Raw genomic sequence first — 20346 nt, 5'->3', positions numbered from 1 at the left:
TGCTTCTTGAGTCACAAAGCTTTCCCCTTGAAGTCCATTCAAAAGGTTTCACCACAAAAGTCTAGGCTGACATTGCATTTCAACACTAAGGTACTGCAGTGCTGATAGAAGTAACATCTTCTGGATGAATTATTAAGCTGAGATCTTCTTTGACTTCCCATATGATTGTTTTTTTTTAATCCTATGGTGCCTTTGCAGTGGGTACGTTATCTTCAATGTCCTGGAGTCAAAACATACTCCTTAATCAAAGCCATGTACATGCATTTGCGTCAATAAACATGAGTTGAAAAATAACTTGTTTTGATATATTTACTTTCACATAAATTCCGTAAGAGCAAATTTTATCCTTTATCTCAAATTTTTAGTTAGTGATTTGTGAATTCAGTAAGCAGAGGTCAATTTTTTGGCTTCAGTCTGGAAATTCAGCTAGGGGTAATTTCAGGTATGAATAATCCTCTTGCCCAGAGATGATTTTTCCACTGAGATGCTGTCTTCTGTTTCTTCTCCCATTCACTCCCTTCCCAAGACTTTCATTGCCTGTTTCATCTCTCAACCCCTGAACATAGCCCTGCCTGTAATCCTGGCAACAAACCATGTTACTGAGCTGCAAGCTTTAGTTCTTAATATATAAATCACATGCTCAATGAGCCAAGCATGACCAGTGACAGGGCCAGTTGTAAGCACCTTTCCACAATATATTATTTGGGAACACTACAATTTTTACAGTATTATATTACGCTGCTAACATGGTTGAAAGCATCCATCATTTTTATGGTCAGTTATATTGCAGGACTATTTGAACTCTGCACTGTCTGCTCCTTTGAGATTCATAAATAGTAGTATGAGTAGTGTTGCAATCAATGATTTGTTGGTGCAGTTAAATTTCTTGATCATTATATTTCAATATATGTATCTAGAATTATGTGAGCAACAATTATCTGGCCTAAGTTTTGTTCCTTCTATATTTTGTTCTTAATTCAGATATGGTTTGAATTTTATAGGCCATATTCATTAGGTTCATATTCATTAGGTTCAATCAATTGAGCAGGTATTGTTGCTTTTTCATTGATTGCATGGTGCAAAGAACTGACTTTTTCCATTTCATACCAATAGGAAACTGGCAGAAGAGAAATATCAGGAAAATCATCAGCGCATGCAGCAACTGAGGAATCTCAATTTTCAGCAAGTCAGTGTAGATGTTCTGCATGTAAGTTGGTACGAAGTTGGTGGGCTTTAAACCACCCAATGAAATTTCTGTCATCCTCCTTATAGGGATTGTAAATACATTTGCTCCAGTGATGTTAGCAAAGATATTTTGGTGAGCATTAAAATTTCAATACGTATATCTAAAACTGACTGGTTAGCTTGCAACAAAAGCTTTTCACTGTACCTCACTACACGTGACAATAAACCAAACTGAACTAAAACAAACTGGGCAACAATTAGCTGTGGGTGTCTAATTATGGCAGAAATTGAAAAGTTGAAACCTAAATTTATTTCAGTTTTACCTGAATCTATTTCAGTTTTATGTGAATCTAGCAGATTCAGAATGATCAAGTATGTTATGTTGTTAATATTTTAAATTTTGCCGTGATTCATCACTATAAATGGCATGGAGTTGGTGGAATATTGAGGAGAATTAATGATGCATATGACCCTAAAATAGGTGATATCATAGATAGGGAAGATGGTCATCAAACATTATAGCAAGATCTTGATTGGTTGGGCAAATGGGCTGAGGAATGGTTAATGGAGGTTAATGTACATTAATATGAGATATTATATTTTGTGAAGTCAAAACTGGGCAGACCTACAGAGTGAATGGCAGGGCCCTGGGGAGTGTTGTAGAGCGGAAGGATCTAGGCAGGGGTTCCCAACCTTTTTCGTTCCGCTTACCCCTGGCAATGTTAATAGCACATAACATTGGTTTTTCACTTATTTATGAACAACTAATGATGAGCAGATATTGGTAAACCAGAATCAAACACAGTCAGTCATTGAGAAAAAATATGTACAAATCCAGAATCAACAAATTTACCTCTTGGGTAGGTGAAATGTACCCCCTGGGAGTAAATTTACCCCAGGTTGGGAACCCTTGATCTAGGGGGAACGCAGGTACATAGTTCTTTGAAAGTGGAATCATCGGTATATCGAGCGGTCAAGAAAGCTTTCGGTCCATTGGCTTTTGGTCAATTCGGCCCATTCATCAGTCAGGGTATTGACTATAGAAGTTGGGATGTTATGTTACAGTTGTACAAGACATTGGTGAGGCCACATTGTGATCAATTTTGGTGGCTCTGCTATCGGAAGGATGTTGTTAAGTGGGAAAGAGTACAGAGAAGATTTACCAGGATGTTGCCAGGACTTGAGGGAGAGTTTAGGCAGGCTAGGCCTTTATTCCTTGGAATGTAGGGGAATGGCGGGTGATCTTATAGAGGTGTATAAGATCAGTGGCGGACTGGCCAGGGTGTCAGCTTGCCCGATTGCAAGTGGGCCCCTGATGAAGTGGGCCCCCTTTGTCTCCTGGCAAACAATATTTTTAGACCCAGTCCGCCACTGTATAAGATCATGTGGGAGAAAAGATAGAGTGGATGCACAGTCTTTTACCCAAAGAAAAGGAATCATGAACTAGAGGACCTAGGTTTAAGGTGAGAGGAGAAAAATTGATTAGGAACCTGAGGAACAACTGGTGGTGCGTATTTGGAGCCAGATGCCAAAGAAATTAGGTGAGATAGGTACTGTAGCAACTTTTAAGACATTTGGACAGGTACATGGATAGAAAAAGTTAACTTTAAAGGGACATGGGCCAAATGCGGCCAGTTGGGTCTAGTGTAGATGGGGTACCATGGTCAGTATGGGTAAGGTGGGCCGAAGGGCAGATGTACGTGCTGTGTGACTCTAATTGTCTTTAACACAGTGGACATTGGAGTTCTGGAACCGACTGCCTGAGAATGCGTGAAAGCATAAACCTTCAAGCGTGTTTTATCATCTATATCCCAGATAGAACAATAAAATTCTTACTTGCAGCAGCACAACAGAATATGTAAACACAGTACACTGTAAACAATATAATAAATGAGAGAGAAAGAAAAGTTGTGTGTGTGTGTATATACAGCGGAAGTTGTTGGCCGTGCAGATATAAAGATAGAAAATATCGGGAATTATCGCATTTGCTCACTGCATTTCATCAAAACATCAATAATGCCTTACTTTTGATGAAATGCAGTGAGCAAACGCGATAATTCCCGATATTTTCTATCTTTATATCTGCACGGCCAACAACTTCCGCTGTTATTTTCCCTTCAGCTCTCTCTTCTCTTTACCTTCATTTTTCTTAATCTTTGGAACTCTAAAGTAGGATAGCTGTGTCTCACGGTCACCCCGACTTGCACAGTTATTTACAGCGCATAAACTAACCGTTTTCGCGGTTTTTAACAGGTTTGAAAGTACGCGTTTCTAGCATCAATAACATGTACCGGAAGTGACGTATGTACCCCAGTTGGATTTTGCGGCTCCGTGCGTGAAGACCTATGACCCAGTGACCTTTCGTGAAATCACCATATAACCCAGCCAGAGGGAATTCCCTTGCATTCGGTAACTCTTGAGAGATTGGAAGAGCACTTATCCATTTAAATGGCCTAGCAGCTTGTCTGTTCCAGCACTGATTTAATCTGGTTCTTTTAGCCAAATAAATTCTGAACTGTTATATTTGATCGTGTCCTGCTGTGCTGTATACAAAATGTCATCACAGTACATCACCATTTTTGTTTTTGTAGAATCAGACATACGGTTTACAAACAGCATATGTACAGCAAACTCTCAGATAAGGCAAGAAAGCAACAAGTGAATTGAGAAAAGCTGATCTATTAATTTCCAATTGCACACAGTAATATAGCAAAACTTCCCGGTTGGTACCAATTAGACCTTCAGTTTTTCTGCCATTACTCATCCTCAACTGTTAGAAATGTTCTTCTCTGCAAGTAATCTGTGCACCTTCTTTGTGAAGCATTTCTGGGAATTCTACACTTTACACTTGGAAAAGAAAATATCAGCTTTAAAAAATCTATCCAATGTACAATTCCACTGTTATCTTTTATATCCAGATCTCCATTCCATGTCCTCAACAATTTACCCAATTAGAAGGACACAAAATTGTTTTAAATTTCTAAAGCTCAATTTTTTCTAATCTTGAATCCTTTTATTAAAGAATAGCCATTATTTCTCTCTTGATAATGAAGAGCCCGGAAAAAACAATCTTACTGTAATGTCCTTCCCAATTCTCTGTTGTCTCTGTTGATTTTTGAAAATAGTGATGGGGTCTTTGATTCTCGTCTATTCAGATGATTCAACTCATGAAAGAAGGATAGGAAAAGTGAATTGTCAACGTCAGGGGAGGATACATCATTAGCTACACATAATTGTGGCATGATTTATGAAGACAATTGTTCCCATTGCTTCTTGATATGGTTTAATCTTGACCCTAACTCTTTTATATTCTTTGAGGTGCTAATCTATCTCTCTTCTTAGTATCCCAGTCATATATCTGAATGATAGGTTTGTCTGACTTCAAACAACTAAAATCTTTGGGGCATTAAATTCACTGCATAAATGTCACTGCAACCATTTCTCAATCAGTGCAGTTTAAAATGCCATCCATATTCGCAGATTGCAGGTCTTGCTTGATTTCTCACACATGAGCCCAGTATACCTTTAAGGGACTTGTCCCACTTGGGCGACCTAATCCGCGAGTTTGCCCTCAACTCGTACTCGCAGCATGGTCGACACGAGGTCGTAGGAGGTCTTCATAACTCTCCTTCATGCTCGAGAGTGGTCTCCGCGTACTCGAGGCCTCAGCTAGGTTGCGGCGTTTTTTTTCAATATGTTAAAAAATGCCTGCGAGTAAAAAAAGGTCGCCATGGAAAAAATTGATTTTTTTTTTACTCGTAGGTGTAGTCATAGTAGGTCGTAGTAGATAGTCGAAGGTAGTCGTAGATAGTCTTCATCATAGTCGAAGGGAGGTCGTAGGGAGGTCGAAGGAGATCGAAGGAGGTCATCTTTTCTCTCCACTATTCGGTGTCCAATTTTGCCGAAGTTAGTCATAGCTAGTCTTCAAAGAGGTCAAAGGAGGTCTTCTACATAGTTGAAGGAGGTGTTATTTTCAATGTATCTAAACAGCTTGCAATTTGTTTATTAGGATGGCTAAATATCTTACATTTGAACTGCATTTCTGAGACAAGTAGAGAAAATTCCACAGCACACCTGGCTTGTAGATGTATCCTACAAAGTGACTTTCAGTACCTATAAAAAACCATGGTGATATGCTTTGAGCTAATCAGCGCCTTTTTATTTGTCTGAATGTGTTTAATCTCTTTAAAGTCAGTAGATTTCTGCAATCTGGCCTTTTGAATATGGTTTATTGTTTTTATCCAGTGAGATTACATTTGCTGTCAGCTATTTCTGCGGAACAAATTGGAAGGTTAATACATTCTGTGAGTGGGCATCAGATAACATTTTTATGTCAGGTTTTGTAACTTTGGGAAAGAAGATTTGCATTTCTTTATTACATTTCCTTAGGTTGGCTGGAAATGCTCTATGGCCAATGGAGCACTTTTGAAGTCAATGATGAAAACTTGGAAATGCATTAAGCATTTTATCAATAACAAGATCCCACAAAAAAGCTATAAAACTTGAATAATGTAGTTTATTAATGATATTGGTTGAGGGATAAATATGGTTGGAGAGTCTGGGCTAATTCATCCGTTATTCTTCATATATTGTGATAGTGCACAGTCTCAAAGTGCCGATTTGGAATGTTAGCTAAGGTTTTGTGCTCAGGTTTCCAGAATGAAGCTTTGTTGCATCTGAAGAGGTGTGGAAGTTTGAATATTTGTATGTCTATGGATGATTCGTGAAGTACTCGGGTAGATTTGCAGTTCCCACCTTGACCTCATCTGCCATCTCAGTGCCCACACAGCTCGAGCAGAAACAAGGGACTGCCTAAGAAAGGAACAGCAGAAAACAATTTTTTTTTAAACAAATGAAAGAATTTCAAGTTTTTCCCAATGGCAAAATGTACCTAATAGCTTAAAACTGGGCCCAAAAAGATGCAATGATATTGGCCTGCAAATGATTGTATAGCCATCATGTTTCCCAGTGATCACAGCATTAATTTTGCTTTGGTTGGCGGAGTAAGTGGGAGATAACTAACATGGATCTCATCAGAGAATGTTTGCAGTTGTATGGTCATTGACTTGGATCCATGAACTTAAGAGGAAGGATTTTATTAAGTACAATAATAAAACAATGTTAGCACATATTAGTTTTTGACTCTGAGGATAACTGTCCTGATTTTCAGTGAAGACTGTTGGTGGCTTATCCAGCAGATTCCCTCAAAAGTCCCTTTAATCATTGTGCTCCCTGATTATTAAGGTAAAACATAGTGAAACAAAGTTATGTAGCAATAGCAACAGAGCAACATGTACAAACTCAGTAAAACCAACCACAGTCCTACTCATTTTATTGCCACAATTATTCTCCTACCATGAATCTTTATTGCCTTGCTAAATCTTAATTGTCTTGTCCATCCTATTATGTCATGGAAATAAAGTTGCATAAAACTTCCCAACATAATTTGTGATTCACATTTGAATGCTCATCTTTAAAATATTTGAATTCCTTAAACACTTGGGCCTTCATTTTGTTAGCTAATATAGAGTAGAGATGGGGGGGGGGGGGGGGGGGGGGGGGGAGGGGAGTTTTAAATGCACTGAATACTCATGAGTTAGAAGGGTGAAAATCAACTTCAAACCCCATTCCTACTCAATATCATTTGCACTTCCTGAAAGATATGCAAGGACATCAGAATTACCTTTTATAGGTTGTTAAAAAGTCATACTGTAATCAGAAGAGGAGGAGGTGTAGGGTGAGCAAGGGCTTAAATTCTTCATGAATCTTCACGCCTCCGCATGTCATGCTGCACATTGCAGGGCAATAGTGCGGATCATGATGTGGCTGTGGGACAAGAATGTATGAAACTGCTTATCCATTCTTTGTTTCATGCGGAAAACCAGCTGCCTTTCCCTGAAATCATTGCAGTGATTGGCAACCCATCATTCTGGTAATTGCTGTACAAATCAGCATCATTACATTGCATCTGCACCCACAATTTAGCCTGTTAATTCCGAACAAGATATCATAAAATTACAAACCATTTCATAGAACTGGAACAAACCTGATATTTAACTGATTCCAGTGTTAGCACTGTTCCCAAACCACCTTCCACCTTACTTCATCTCATCCAATCATCATAAGCATAATTCCCAGAAGGAAACAAAATGCTGGGCAAACCATCTGCTATCAAACCCCAATCTCGTCTATGTCCACCTATTACCCGAATCTTCACCTAACATCTTTGAGTTTGCAGATGACACAAAGCTGGGTGGCAGTGTGAGCTGCGAGAAGGATGCTATGAGTTGCAGGGTGACTTGGATAGGTTGGGTGAGTGGACAGATGCATGGCTGATGCAGTATAATGTGGATAAATGTGATCTTATCCACTTTGGAGGCAAGAACAAGAAGGCAGATTATTATCTGAATGGTGTCAGATTAGGAAAATGGGAGGTGCAACGAGACCTGGGTGTCCTTGTACATCAGTCACTGAAAGTAAGCATGCAGGTACAGCAGGCAGTGAAGAAAGCAAATGGCATGTTGGCCTTCATAGCGAGAGGATTTGAGTTTAGGAGCAAGGAGGATCTACTGCAGTTGTACAGGGCTTTGGTGAGACCACACCTGGAGTATTGTGTGCAGTTTTGGTCTCCTAATTTGAGGAAGGACATTCTTGCTATTGAGCTGTGCCGCATAGGTTCACAAGGTTAATTCCCGGGATGGCAGGACTGACATATGATGAAAGAATAGATCGACTGGACTTATATTCACTGGAATTTAGCAGGATGACAGGGGATCTTACAGAAACATATAAAATTCTTAAGGGATTGGACAGACTAGATGTAGGAAAAATGTTCCCGATGTTGAGGGAGTCCAGAACCAGGGGTCACAGTTTAAGAATAATGGGTAGGACATTTAGGACTGAGATGAGGAAAAACTTTTTCACTCAGTGTGTTGTGAATCTGGAATCTTCTGCCACAGAAGACAGTGGAGGCCAATTCACTGGATGTATTCAAGAGAGAGTTAGATATAGTTCTTGGGACTAATGGAATCAAGGGATATGGGGGGAAAAGTAGGAACAGGGTACTGATTCTGGATGATCAGCCATGATCATATTGAATGGCTGTGCTGACTCATAGGGCCGAATGATCTACTCCTGCACCTACTTTCTATGTTTCTATCTATATTCTCCACAAATGCTGCCTGACCTGCTGAGTTACATCAGCACTTTGTGTCCCTTTGTGTATTAAAACCATTTGTGTTATTTGTTTCTGCATCTAAGCATTTATTCCTGTCTCTCTCATTTAATTATCTAACTTCCCAGTATTATTTCAATTTCTGGCCAATATATATTCCTCAGTCAACATCAGTAGAGATTTGCTGTTAACCATCACAATGCCTTTGCTGGGAACCTGTTGTACAGAAAGTGTCTGTTTTGTTGAGGCTCGAGAAATTCAAGTGATTGAGCTAGCTCTCAGAATTTGAATGAGTTGTCACAGTTTTCTGAGTAAGCTGATGTCGTGAACTGTATAAATGACCGTTTGACATGAGTCTAGTCATATACTTCGCCCTTTATCCAATTTATTGGCTGACAGAGTTGTCAACAGGGAACTGTTAAATTATCACCCTGAACTTCCTCCAGGAAAAGCCTCAGTACAATACTTGCTCTTGACTTCCCAATTGTAATGGTGCAATAGATGTATTTATTGATTTGGCTACATGTCAGCAGAGACTCAACTAATTGCACACTCATCTCTGAGGCAGAAGGTTGGGGGTTCAAGTCTGAGCATTGAACCTCAGGCTTATAGTTACTGTGCTGTTGTTTGCATCATTCAGTTGAGATGTTACACTGAGGACTCCTCCGTTCTCTTGGTGGATGTTAAAGATTCAGTGAAATTGTTTTGAAGAGCAGGGAAGGTATCCCTGTTCACTATTAAAACCTTCAGCCACCGAAATGGGGCGACCAGAACTGCATGCAATACTCCAAATGCAGCCTAATCAATCTATTATAAAGCTGCACCATGACTCAATGCCCTGACCTATAAAAGCAAGCATAGCATATGCCGCCTTTACCACTCTGTCTACATTTAAAGACTGCATGGATGAACTACAAAAATTGTTCATCCCAGTTTGGCAAAAGAATAAATCAGGGAAGGTAGTGCATCCGTGGATAACAAGGGAAATCAGGGACATTATCAAAGCGAAGGATGATGCGTACAAATTAGCCAGAAAAAGCAGCATACCAGAGGACTGGGAGAAATTCAGAGTCCAGCAGAGGAGGACAAAGGGCTTAATTAGGAAAGGAAAAATAGATTATGAAAGAAAACTGGCAGGGAACATAAAAACTGACTGCAAAAGTTTTTATAGATATGTGAAAAGAAAGAGATTAGTTAAAACAAATGTAGGTCCCTTGCAGTCAGAAACAGGTGAGTTGATCATGGGGAACAAGGATATGGCGGACCAATTGAATAACTACTTTGGTTCCGTCTTCACTAAGGAAGACATAAATAATCTGCCGGAAATAGCAGGGGACCGCGGGTCAAAGGAGTTGGAGGAATTGAGTGAAATCCAGGTTAGCCGGGAAGTGGTGTTGGGTAAATTAAATGGATTAAAGGCCGATAAATCCCCAGGGCCAGATAGGCTGCATCCCAGAGTACTTAAGGAAGTAGCTCCAGAAATAGTGGATGCATTAGTAATAATCTTTCAAAACTCTTTAGATTCTGGAGTAGTTCCTGAGGATTGGCGGGTAGCAAACGTAACCCCTCTTTTTAAGAAGGGAGGGAGAGAGAAAACGGGGAATTACAGACCAGTTAGTCTAACATCGGTAGTGGGGAAACTGCTAGAGTCAGTTATTAAAGATGGGATAGCAGCACATTTGGAAAGTGGTGAAATCATTGGACAAAGTCAGCATGGATTTACAAAAGGCAAATCATGTCTGACGAATCTTATAGAATTTTTCGAGAATTTAGCGTGGATAGGGGAGAACCAGTGGATGTGGTGTATCTGGACTTCCAGAAGGCTTTCGACAAGGTCCCACATAAGAGATTAGTTTGCAAACTTAAAGCACACGGCATTGGGGGTTCAGTATTGATGTGGATAGAGAACTGGCTGGCAAACAGGAAGCAAAGAGTAGGAGTAAACGGGTCCTTTTCACAATGGCAGGCAGTGACTAGTGGGGTACCGCAAGGCTCAGTGCTGGGACCCCAGCTATTTACAATATATATTAATGATCTGGATGAGGGAATTGAAGGCAATATCTCCAAGTTTGCGGATGACACTAAGCTGGGGGGCAGTGTTAGCTGTGAGGAGGATGCTAGGAGACTGCAAGGTGACTTGGATAGGCTGGGTGAGTGGGCAAATGTTTGGCAGATGCAGTATAATGTGGATAAATGTGAGGTTATCCATTTTGGTGGCAAAACAGGAAAGCAGACTATTATCTAAATGGTGGCCGACTAGGAAAAGGGGAGATGCAGCGAGACCTGGGTGTCATGGTACACCAGTCATTGAAAGTGGGCATGCAGGTGCAGCAGGCAGTGAAGAAAGCGAATGGTATGTTAGCTTTCATAGCAAAAGGATTTGAGTATAGGAGCAGGGAGGTTCTACTGCAGTTGTACAGGGTCTTGGTGAGACCACACCTGGAGTATTGCGTACAGTTTTGGTCTCCAAATCTGAGGAAGGACATTATTGCCATAGAGGGAGTGCAGAGAAGGTTCAGCAGACTGATTCCTGGGATGTCAGGACTGCCTTATGAAGAAAGACTGGATAGACTTGGTTTATACTCTCTAGAATTTAGGAGATTGAGAGGGGATCTTATAGAAACTTACAAAATTCTTAAGGGGTTGGACAGGCTAGATGCAGGAAGTTTGCTCCCGATGTTGGGGAAGTCCAGGACAAGGGGTCACAGCTTAAGGATAAGGGGGAAATCTTTTAAAACCGAGATGAGAAGAACTTTTTTCACACAGAGAGTGGTGAATCTCTGGAACTCCCTGCCACAGAGGGTAGTCGAGGCCAGTTCATTGGCTATATTTAAGAGGGAGTTAGATGTGGCCCATGTGGCTAAGGGGATCAGAGGGTATGGAGAGAAGGCAGGTACGGGATACTGAGTTGGATGATCAGCCATGATCATATTGAATAGCGGTGCAGGCTCGAAGGGCCGAATGGCCTACTCCTGCACCTAATTTCTATGTTTCTATGTTACACTGAGGACTCCTCCGTTCTCTTGGTGGATGTTAAAGATTCAGTGAAATTGTTTTGAAGAGCAGGGAAGGTATCCCTGTTCACTATTAAAACCTTCAGCCACCATCAGCAAAATAAATTAACTGGTTATTGTCATTGTGCATTTTACAGAAGTTTGTTGTGTGCAAAGTGATCGCCACATTTCTTAAATTACAATAGAGACTGCTTGTCAAAAGTACTTATATGGTGCAAGGCATTTTGGGCCATCTTGTAAGACATGAAAGGCAGTTTTGAAACAAAAGTTATTCCTTTTTTTGATAATATAATGAACAGTACGAGTATAGGAGAATAGAGCATTCTATTTGCTTGTTCAATTGCCAGTGCATAATGACTTGATATATTAGATATCGAGCTGTAGAACTTTATCCTTGTATAGTTGAAGTCAATAAAACTAGATTGTGTATGTGCAGAGTTCAGTGTTCATATACTACAAAAAAAACTAGGGGAACTCTGTAGGTTAGGCAGCGTCTGTGGAGGCAGGGGATGGTTAACATTTCAGGTCGAGACCCTGCATCATCCCTCTGCCTCCCCAGCTGCTACTTGATCTGCTGAGTTCCTCTGGCAGTTTGTTTTTTGCATCCACAGTCTCATGTGTCTGCCAATGTCGCATCTTTGTGTGTTTAGCATCAGCTACTGTTAGCATAAATATCTGTTCTCTGAGGATTCATTACAAATAGACCTCTTGAAAATAACATGCCTAGTGGAGTGACAAACAGTTTTAGCATGTCTACTTCTTTCTTCCTTTTTATTGCTCAAGAGATATTTTGCTTTTTAATTCATGCTCCACACATGACTGAACAGGATAAATGCTGAGAGCACAAGCTATAGATCTGTTCCACTATCACCTTTAGTAAATTCCTCTATTTGTATAGTGTGCATACATCCATACATAGCAGTGCTTTGTCATGTTGATTTGCAGATTTAACCAAGTTTGTCAATAAATTGCTATGCGCAACACCCCCTCCCCTTTGCCCAACCCCTAGGCATTAATCACTTTTCATGTTGGCTAAATTCCCAAACTCTTTGCTTACTTTGCTAACACCTTACTTGGTGTAAAGTTTAATTTTGCCTTATGAAAGTTAATTGACCCAAGGTCATAGCTTGGTTTCCCCATCCACAAATTAAGCATTTCCAATTGTCTGTTTTGGTTTCTATTATCTCCTAAAGTAACTCACCACCAATTTTGTTTTAAATAATTAGGCCCTTGATGGAGGATCATAGAATTAATGCATCATGGAAGGAGATTTTTGTGCCATTGTGCTGGTTGTATGCCAGAGCAATCCAGCTTGTCCAATCTCTTGCATTCACCTTCGATTCCTGCAGTTTTCTTCCCCTTTCAAGTATTAATCCAGGCCACATTTGATTGCTGTGATTAAATCTTCCTCCATTACCTACTGCTAGTAAATTCCAGATTCTAACCACATGCTAAGCATAAAAGCTTTTCTTTAGGTCTCTTTTGGTTCTTTTGCCAGTCATTTACTCTATTTTCTAATGATTGGCTATTGTACCTATGGGAACAGTTTGCTCTGTCTAGTGTAGGAAGGAATTGCAGATGCTGGTTTAAACTGAAGATATACCCAAAAAAGCTGGAGTAACTCAGCGGAACTGGCAGCATATCTGGTGAGAAGGAATGGGTGATGTTTCGGGTCGAGACCCTTCTTAAAACAGTTTCCTCTATCTCTATAGACCTCTGACGGTTTTCAAATCCCGTCTCAACCTTCTTTGTTCAAAGGCGAGCAGCCTGATTACTCCACACTGACTACTGCAATAAGCTTCCTCATTCCATCATTCCACAAGTAATTCTAATAATTCAAGGTGCTGTGTGAACAGATGTCACTCTTAATATGATCAAAATACAAAGGATCAGATTACATTTAGTCCATCATTGATCAAATTGGAAATGAGGATACTCTCTGCATTGATGCTTGAAGTCATGCAATCAGCACTTAACCCCTGCGCAAATACTTGCTGCCTCTGAGTTTTAATTCTGTTTCTTTTCCATTTTTGAACTACACTGTGAACTGCCCTTGTGCTAAGTTTTGTAGCAATCTTTCTTATGAAGGGTTTCCCATGAGTTCAATAACATCATTAGATTTACCACTGTTCACTTGGGCAATCACATCCTCAGTCAACAGTCAACAATATTAATACCATCTGAATCCATGATGAAATACACTTAGTTGTACCAGTTTGTTCCTGACAGGGGCTAGATCACTTCAGCTGTTGTTGACAATAAGACCAATATAACTGTCATTTCAATTAGTTTTACAACAGCATGGATCAAATAATAGAATCAGATTAGCTTGTCATGTTATTTGAACATGGAAATAGGATTAGGTTATTTCCTATTCATTAAGGCGGCTCAGAGGCGCAGTGGTAGAATTGTTGCCTTACAGCACCAGAGACTCTGATTCGATCTTGACCATGGGTGCTCTCTGTACAGAGTTTATACATTCTCCCTGTGACCGCGTGGGTTTTCTCCGGATGCTCCGGTTTCCTCCCACATACCAAAGACGTGCAGGTTTGTAGGTTAATTGACTTTGATCATTTGTCCCTAGTGTATTGGATAGAACTAGTGTATGGATGATTGTCGGTCGGTGAGGATTCAGTGGGCTGAAGAGCCTGTTTCCATGCTGTAAAACTCTCAACTAGTTCTCTGCTGCTTTTTGATGATTCTTATAATATTTGTATAATTTAATTATTATTGTCCAATGTGTCTCTCTTGAATGGAGAGGAAGCAATAAATTGAGCAATTGAGCCTACCTAGTTTATCCAAAAGCTGTTGGTTAATCACTTGGTAACTGGAAGTTTGTGTAATGGGGATTTTGCAGAGAGTTATAGCAGGGTTCTTGTGAGTCAAACTATGTATTTATGATTTGGACTTGATTGCTATTGTGCTATTATTAAGAAGTTTATGAATTATATTTAAATTGATGGTGAAGATAACAATTCCTGCCTGTGGGAAGGTGGTTAGTCAATGGACTGGTCAGCTGAGTACAATAGTGCCATGTAGCATTATCCATGGATTTGTTACTTTCCTTAGAAATGGTGCTATGGGTCTTTTGCATTCACCGCAGAGGCCAGTTTAGCATTTCATCTGAATGTCACCACCTCCAACAGCACAGCATCCCCTCATCCTTGCGCACGACACCATTCAGCCTTGTGCAGGAATATCAATGCAGATTATATGTTTTACTATCCAGACTCGCCCTTGAACCTGTGATTTTCTTATCTGATGAGCCAAGCCAGTAAATAGGTTTGCTAGTTTGAAGTTTGTTTATGTGGGGTGTGGGATGAGGGAGATGTAATTACATTATGTGTTCTATAAAACATTTAAAACCTTGCGTCTATTGTAATAAAAATAGAATTTAAACTGGTTGAATTAGCACAAAGCAATAGCATATTCATGAGTGTTTACTGACTGAGCTTGAAGCAAAATTAGATGGGTAGCCTGCTGCTAATTTATCCCATTTGTTCACAGTAAGAGTTCTTTTCTTCCTTAATAGTTTCTCAGGGTTAGCAGAATAAGATAATCAGTTCATTTTATTGCATTGTACAGGAATGCATGCCTCAAAGTATTATTTATTAACACAAATCTGTTTCTAAAGGACGACGCACATTTGCATTTATTTTTCAGGGGAATTTAAAAAGGCAGCAAGAACCTTCTGATTCCCTCTCTGAGAGAATCCTTCTGCACACAGGGTCTTGATTGATAAGACATTCAACCACGGAAGTGAGAAGGAATGCCTACTTGGGCTCACGAGCAGCTGATTGTGCGGCAACAAAGTTAATTTATTTAATGAAATAGAACTTATATAAAGCATATAACAGCTTCTTCCAATATAGCAACTTCTTCCAATAAAACCAGGGCAATTTCTCCAGGAAAATTATAGAGTTAAATAAATTCAATAATAACTTTATTTATTAGTGTCTTAATAATGTGCCAGTTTGTGTAGCAGGCTTGATTGATGGGGCCTGTTATTCTATTCAGATTAATATGGGGCAGGAAGGGAGTAGTACAGTCAATGAAATATCTGGTCACCATCATGTTGCAGATAGTGAGAGCTTGCTATGAATAAACTGGTTGCCATATTTCCCAGAGTGTGATAGGGATCGTATTTTTTTTTTAATGGAATTTGTTATAAATTGCTTTATAACAACTTGAGATAATGAATGGTGCTAAAGAAGTAAGTGTTAGCTTTTTCTCTCATTCTAGCTATTAATATCTGAAGGGTAATGACAGTTGTAATGCAAGGAATGTAGAAGGTAATTAGTGCATGACATGCACTCAGCTTCAAAATATTCTCATGAGATTATTTATATCCACCTGGAAACAGCAATCAGACTCTTGTTTTAACATCTTATCCAAATGGTAGGACCTTTGACAGTACAGCACTCCTTCCAGTGTTTCCTTAAAACATCAGAGTTATAGAACTGTACAACACATACACAGGCCCTTCAGTCCACTTTATCCATGCCGACAAAATTGTCATACTCCGCAAGACAATTTGCTTGCATTTGTCCCATAGCCCTCTTCCTAAACCCTCTAAACCCTTCCTAGCCATATACCTTTAATGTCTTTAAATAGTCGTAATTACATAGAAACATAGAAACATAGAAAATAGGTGCAGGAGTAGGCCATTCGGCCCTTCGAGCCTGCACCGCCATTCAATATGATCATGGCTGATCATCCAACTCTACTTCAATTGTTTCTCATGGTAGCTCATTCTGGATCTGGACGACCTTTTGTGTGAAGACTGTTCCCCTGAGGGCACTCTTAAATCTTTCCCCTCTCACCTTAAGCCTATACCCTCTAGTTTTAGGATCCTCAACCCTGGTAAAAAGACTGTGAGCATTCACTTTATCCATGCCCCACACAATCTTGATCATCTCAAGGAAGTCACCCCTCAGCCTCCTACACTCCAAAGGACAAAGTCCCTTGCTATCCTTTTGCACTCTTTTCAAATTAATGACAACTTTCCAGTAACTACATTGTGCGAACTTCACAAAGTACTCCATGTGGTCTTGCCAATGATATGCATCATGATGCTCCAAATATTCTACTTAATACCTTGCCCGATGAAGGCAAGTGTGCCAAAGGCCTTTGTCACCACATCGTCCACCTGACTCACTACTTTTACCGAACAGTGCACCTGTACTCCCAAATCTCTGTTCTGCAGCACCCTACAGGGCTCTACGATTTACTGTCAAGTCCTGACCTGTTTTGATATACCAACGTGTCACATGTCACACTTATCTGAGGTAAATTCAATTTGCTATTTCTTGGCCCACCTTCCTGACTGATCTAGATCTTGTGTAAACTTATATATCCTTCCTCATGGTCGACTATACCACCAATTTTGATGTTATCAACAAATTTACAAGATTCAAGGTTCTAGAGACATTTATTGTTACATGCACCAATTGGTACAGTGAAATTTGGGGTCACCCTACAGCCATACGAATAAAAAAGAACACAGAACATGATAGTCTTTAACATAAACATCGCCTCACAGCGGAATCAAAGTTTCCCACTGTGAGGGATGGCACCAAAGTCCATCCTCCTCTTTGATATTTACCCGTGGTCGGGGCTCCCGAGCCCCCCGCAGTCGCTGCTATGTGCAGCTCGATGTTCAGGCCCTCTCGCCGGGATGATGGAACTCCGACGTCGGAACGGAAGAACACCCTCAGCGGCTTGGCTTTCCGAATCGGCCACTTCTTACCGGAGACGCGGCTCCCGAAGTTCACAGGCCGAGCTGGGCGGAGATTCACGCTGGCGGCCCTCTGCAAAGGGATCGCAGGACTCCGCAATGTTGAAATCAGCGCCGCCCGCAGTTGGACTCCACAAACCACAACTCCACGATGTTGAAGCAGGAAGCCTAACACTCCGGAGCTTCAAACGGCGATCCAGGTAAGGCATCGCCCACTCCGCGATGAATCCAGTGCTGCGCCACTGCTGAAGCTCTGGTCCAGTCTCCGGCAGAAAATGCCGCGCCAATCCAGGGTAGGCCGCGAGGGGGGTGAGGGGGTGTGAGGACGCGACTCGAAGAATAGTCGCATCCTCGCCAGGAAGTGACTGAGAAACGGTTTCCCCCTTACCCAACCCACCTCCCCCACATAAGAATACTAGAAAACTACAAAACATATCTTTAAACAGACTAAAAATAACAAAAAAGATGGAAAAACAGACAGACTGTAGGCAGAGGCTGCCATCATGCGGCGTCCCTGGTGGCGGTAACAATTCAGTATTCAGTATTTACTTTAATGTCATTTTAACTGAGTACTTACATACACAGAAGAAACGAAAAATTGTTTCTCAATCAGTTCCTGTCAGTGCAGTTAATAAAAGCAGAATAAATACATACAACTTCAAAATTAAAACTAACATATCTAAAATAGACCTAAAAATGGAATAAAAACAGACATTCAGACTGAACAGTGGCTTTGCTTTGACAGGTGTCTAGCTGTCAAAGTATGGGCGAGGTTAGATGTGTTGGTGTATGATGTATGGGGAGGGGACACAGTCCGTTAACCAGTCTTATTGCCTGTGGGAAGAAGCTGTGGAGCATCCTGCTGGTTCTGCAGCTGATGCTCCTGTACCTCTTCCCAGATGGCAGATTGGAGAAGATGTGGTGTGATGGGTGATAAGGGTCCTTAATAATGGAGATGGCTCTGCGGATGCTGCGCTTTTGATAGATCCCAAACCAGGAAGTGATGCCGTAGGTCAGTATTCTCTCGATGGTGCCCCTGTAGAAGGTCGTTAGGTGAACAGTAGGGAGACCTGCTTTTAATAGTCTCCGGAGGGGGTGGAGCCGCTGCTGTTACCTACATTGTTATCTACATTGACGATTTGGATGGCAACCAACAGCAAACCCAGCACCGACCCCCGGTCACAGGCCACCAAGCAGAAAAACAATGGGCAAGTGGGGGGAGCGCTGTCTAAAAAATTCACACTGTGCAAAGCCAAGGTAAAACAGACATACACTGCGAACAGGAAGGTTGGCGCTGTAAAAAGATGGTTAAAGCACATTGTATGGTAAGTCCTTTAAAAGAGGTGGGGGAGATGGGGGAGAAGGAGTGGAGACAACTTTTAAGAAGCCTGTGAAGCTCGGCGGACCATTAACATTACCGGTCGGTTATCCTTGGTTCTGAAAACTACTGCTTATTTTTCCCAATGAGCCAATGAAATTCACCGGTCGGCACCGACTACAACCTACGAGAACCTCTGAGAACCTTCGACCTCCTGGCAACCCATTAGGACCTCCTTGTGACCCACCTACGGCTGGAGTGCTTTCGCTACTCTCCATGGCGGCTTCATTCTAGTCGCCGCTAATTTTTCAACATGTTGAAAAATTAGCGGTGACTAATTCCTAGAATGCGGGAACTCCTCATGACCATTAAGGCGGGAACTCCTCACGACCCCCGAGCAATCATCCGTGAACATGTGGCGACCATGTGGTGACTGCGTAGTCTCCTGCAGTCGCCTAAAAAGTCGCCTAAGTGGGACAGGCCCATTAGCAGCCTTGGCCTGAACATTTTTGAATTCAGAAGAATGAGAGGTGATCTAATTGAAATGCTGAAAACTCTTAATATGGCTTGGCGGGGTAAAACAGGAATGATGTTTCCCATGGCTGGGGTTGCGGCTTAGAATAGAAATCACAGTTTCAAAATAAGGATGTAACTATTCAAGGCTATGAGAAGACACTTCTTCAAGCGGGTGCAGTGAACCTTTAATTTCTTTATCAAGAGAACTCGAGATTCGGGGAGACACGAAACTGCAAATGTTGGTCCTCTTTTCAAGAAGGGCTACAGGGAAAATGCTGGGAACAATAGGCCGGTGAGAACATCTGTAGTTGGAAAGTTACTAGAGAGCATTCTGAGGGATAGGTTATACAGGCATTTGGACGGGCAAGGGCTGATTAGGGATGGTTAACATGGTTTTGTACATGGGAGGTCATGTCTCACAAATCTAATTATTTTTAAGACGTGACCAAAAAGGTCAATGAGGGCAGAGCTGTAGATGTTGTATGCATGGATTTCAGTAAAGCATTCAACAAGGTTCCACGTGGTAGGTTACTCTGGAAGGTTAAATCACATGGGATCTAAGGAGAGATAGCTGAATGGATAGCAAATTGGCTTCATGTAAGGAAACATGTTGGTGGAAGGTTGCTTCTCGGACTGGAGGCACGTGATTAGTGGTATGCCTCAGGGTTCAGTGTTGGGCCCGTTATTGTTTGTCATCTACATCAATGATTTGGATGAGAACATGCAGGGCAAGATTAGCAAGTTTGCTGATGATACAAAAGTGTGTTGTTTTGCAGATAGTGAAGATGATTGTGAAAGATTGCAGCAGGACCTGGATCGATTGGCCTACACAATGAACAGTAGGCCTCTGGGGAGTATTGGCCTACACAATGAACAGTAGGCCTCTGGGGAGTATTGTAGAGCTTAGGGATCTAGGAGTACAGGTGCCTGGTTCCTTGAGGGTCGTGTCTCAGGTAGATAAGGTGGTCAAAAAGGCTTTTGGCACATTGGCCTTCATCAGTCAGAGTATTGAGTTTAAAAGTTGGGAGGTCATGTAGCAATTGTATAAGATGTTGGCGAGACCGCATTTAGAATATTGTGTTCAGTTCCGGGCACCATGTTATGGGAAAGATATTGTGAAGCTTGGAAGGGTTCGGAAAACATTTATGAGGATGTTGCCAGGACCAGAGGGTATGAGCTATAGGGAGAGGTTGAGTAGGCACTGAGATTAAAGGGCATAATAAAACAGCATAGGTAGACAAAAAATGCTGGAGGAACTCAGCGGGTGAGGCAGCAACTCTGGAGAGAAGGAATTGGCGACTTTTTGGGTCGAGACCCTTCTTCAGACTGATGTCGGGATGGGGGGAGGGAATGAAAGAAAGTAGACGGAGACAGTAGGACTTGTGGGAGAACTGGGAAGGGG

The 20346-nt window shown here is 41.3% G+C and overlaps 1 protein-coding gene across 1 annotated transcript in view; it reads left to right on the top strand.

Annotated features, from left to right (window-relative positions):
* Positions 1 to 20346, top strand: part of nek11 (NIMA related kinase 11) — a 254128-nt gene that overhangs the window by 151276 nt on the left and 82506 nt on the right. The window contains exon 11 of the mRNA XM_033048704.1: positions 1114 to 1207. Coding sequence (XP_032904595.1) covers positions 1114 to 1207 — 94 coding nt within the window. The remainder of the gene's footprint in view (positions 1 to 1113; positions 1208 to 20346) is intronic.

This window comes from Amblyraja radiata, chromosome 2 (genome assembly GCF_010909765.2).
Source record: "Amblyraja radiata isolate CabotCenter1 chromosome 2, sAmbRad1.1.pri, whole genome shotgun sequence".
Classification (NCBI taxonomy): domain Eukaryota; kingdom Metazoa; phylum Chordata; class Chondrichthyes; order Rajiformes; family Rajidae; genus Amblyraja; species Amblyraja radiata.
The sequence above is the reverse complement of the archived record's forward strand: the minus strand, read 5'-3'. Positions and strand labels throughout refer to the sequence as shown.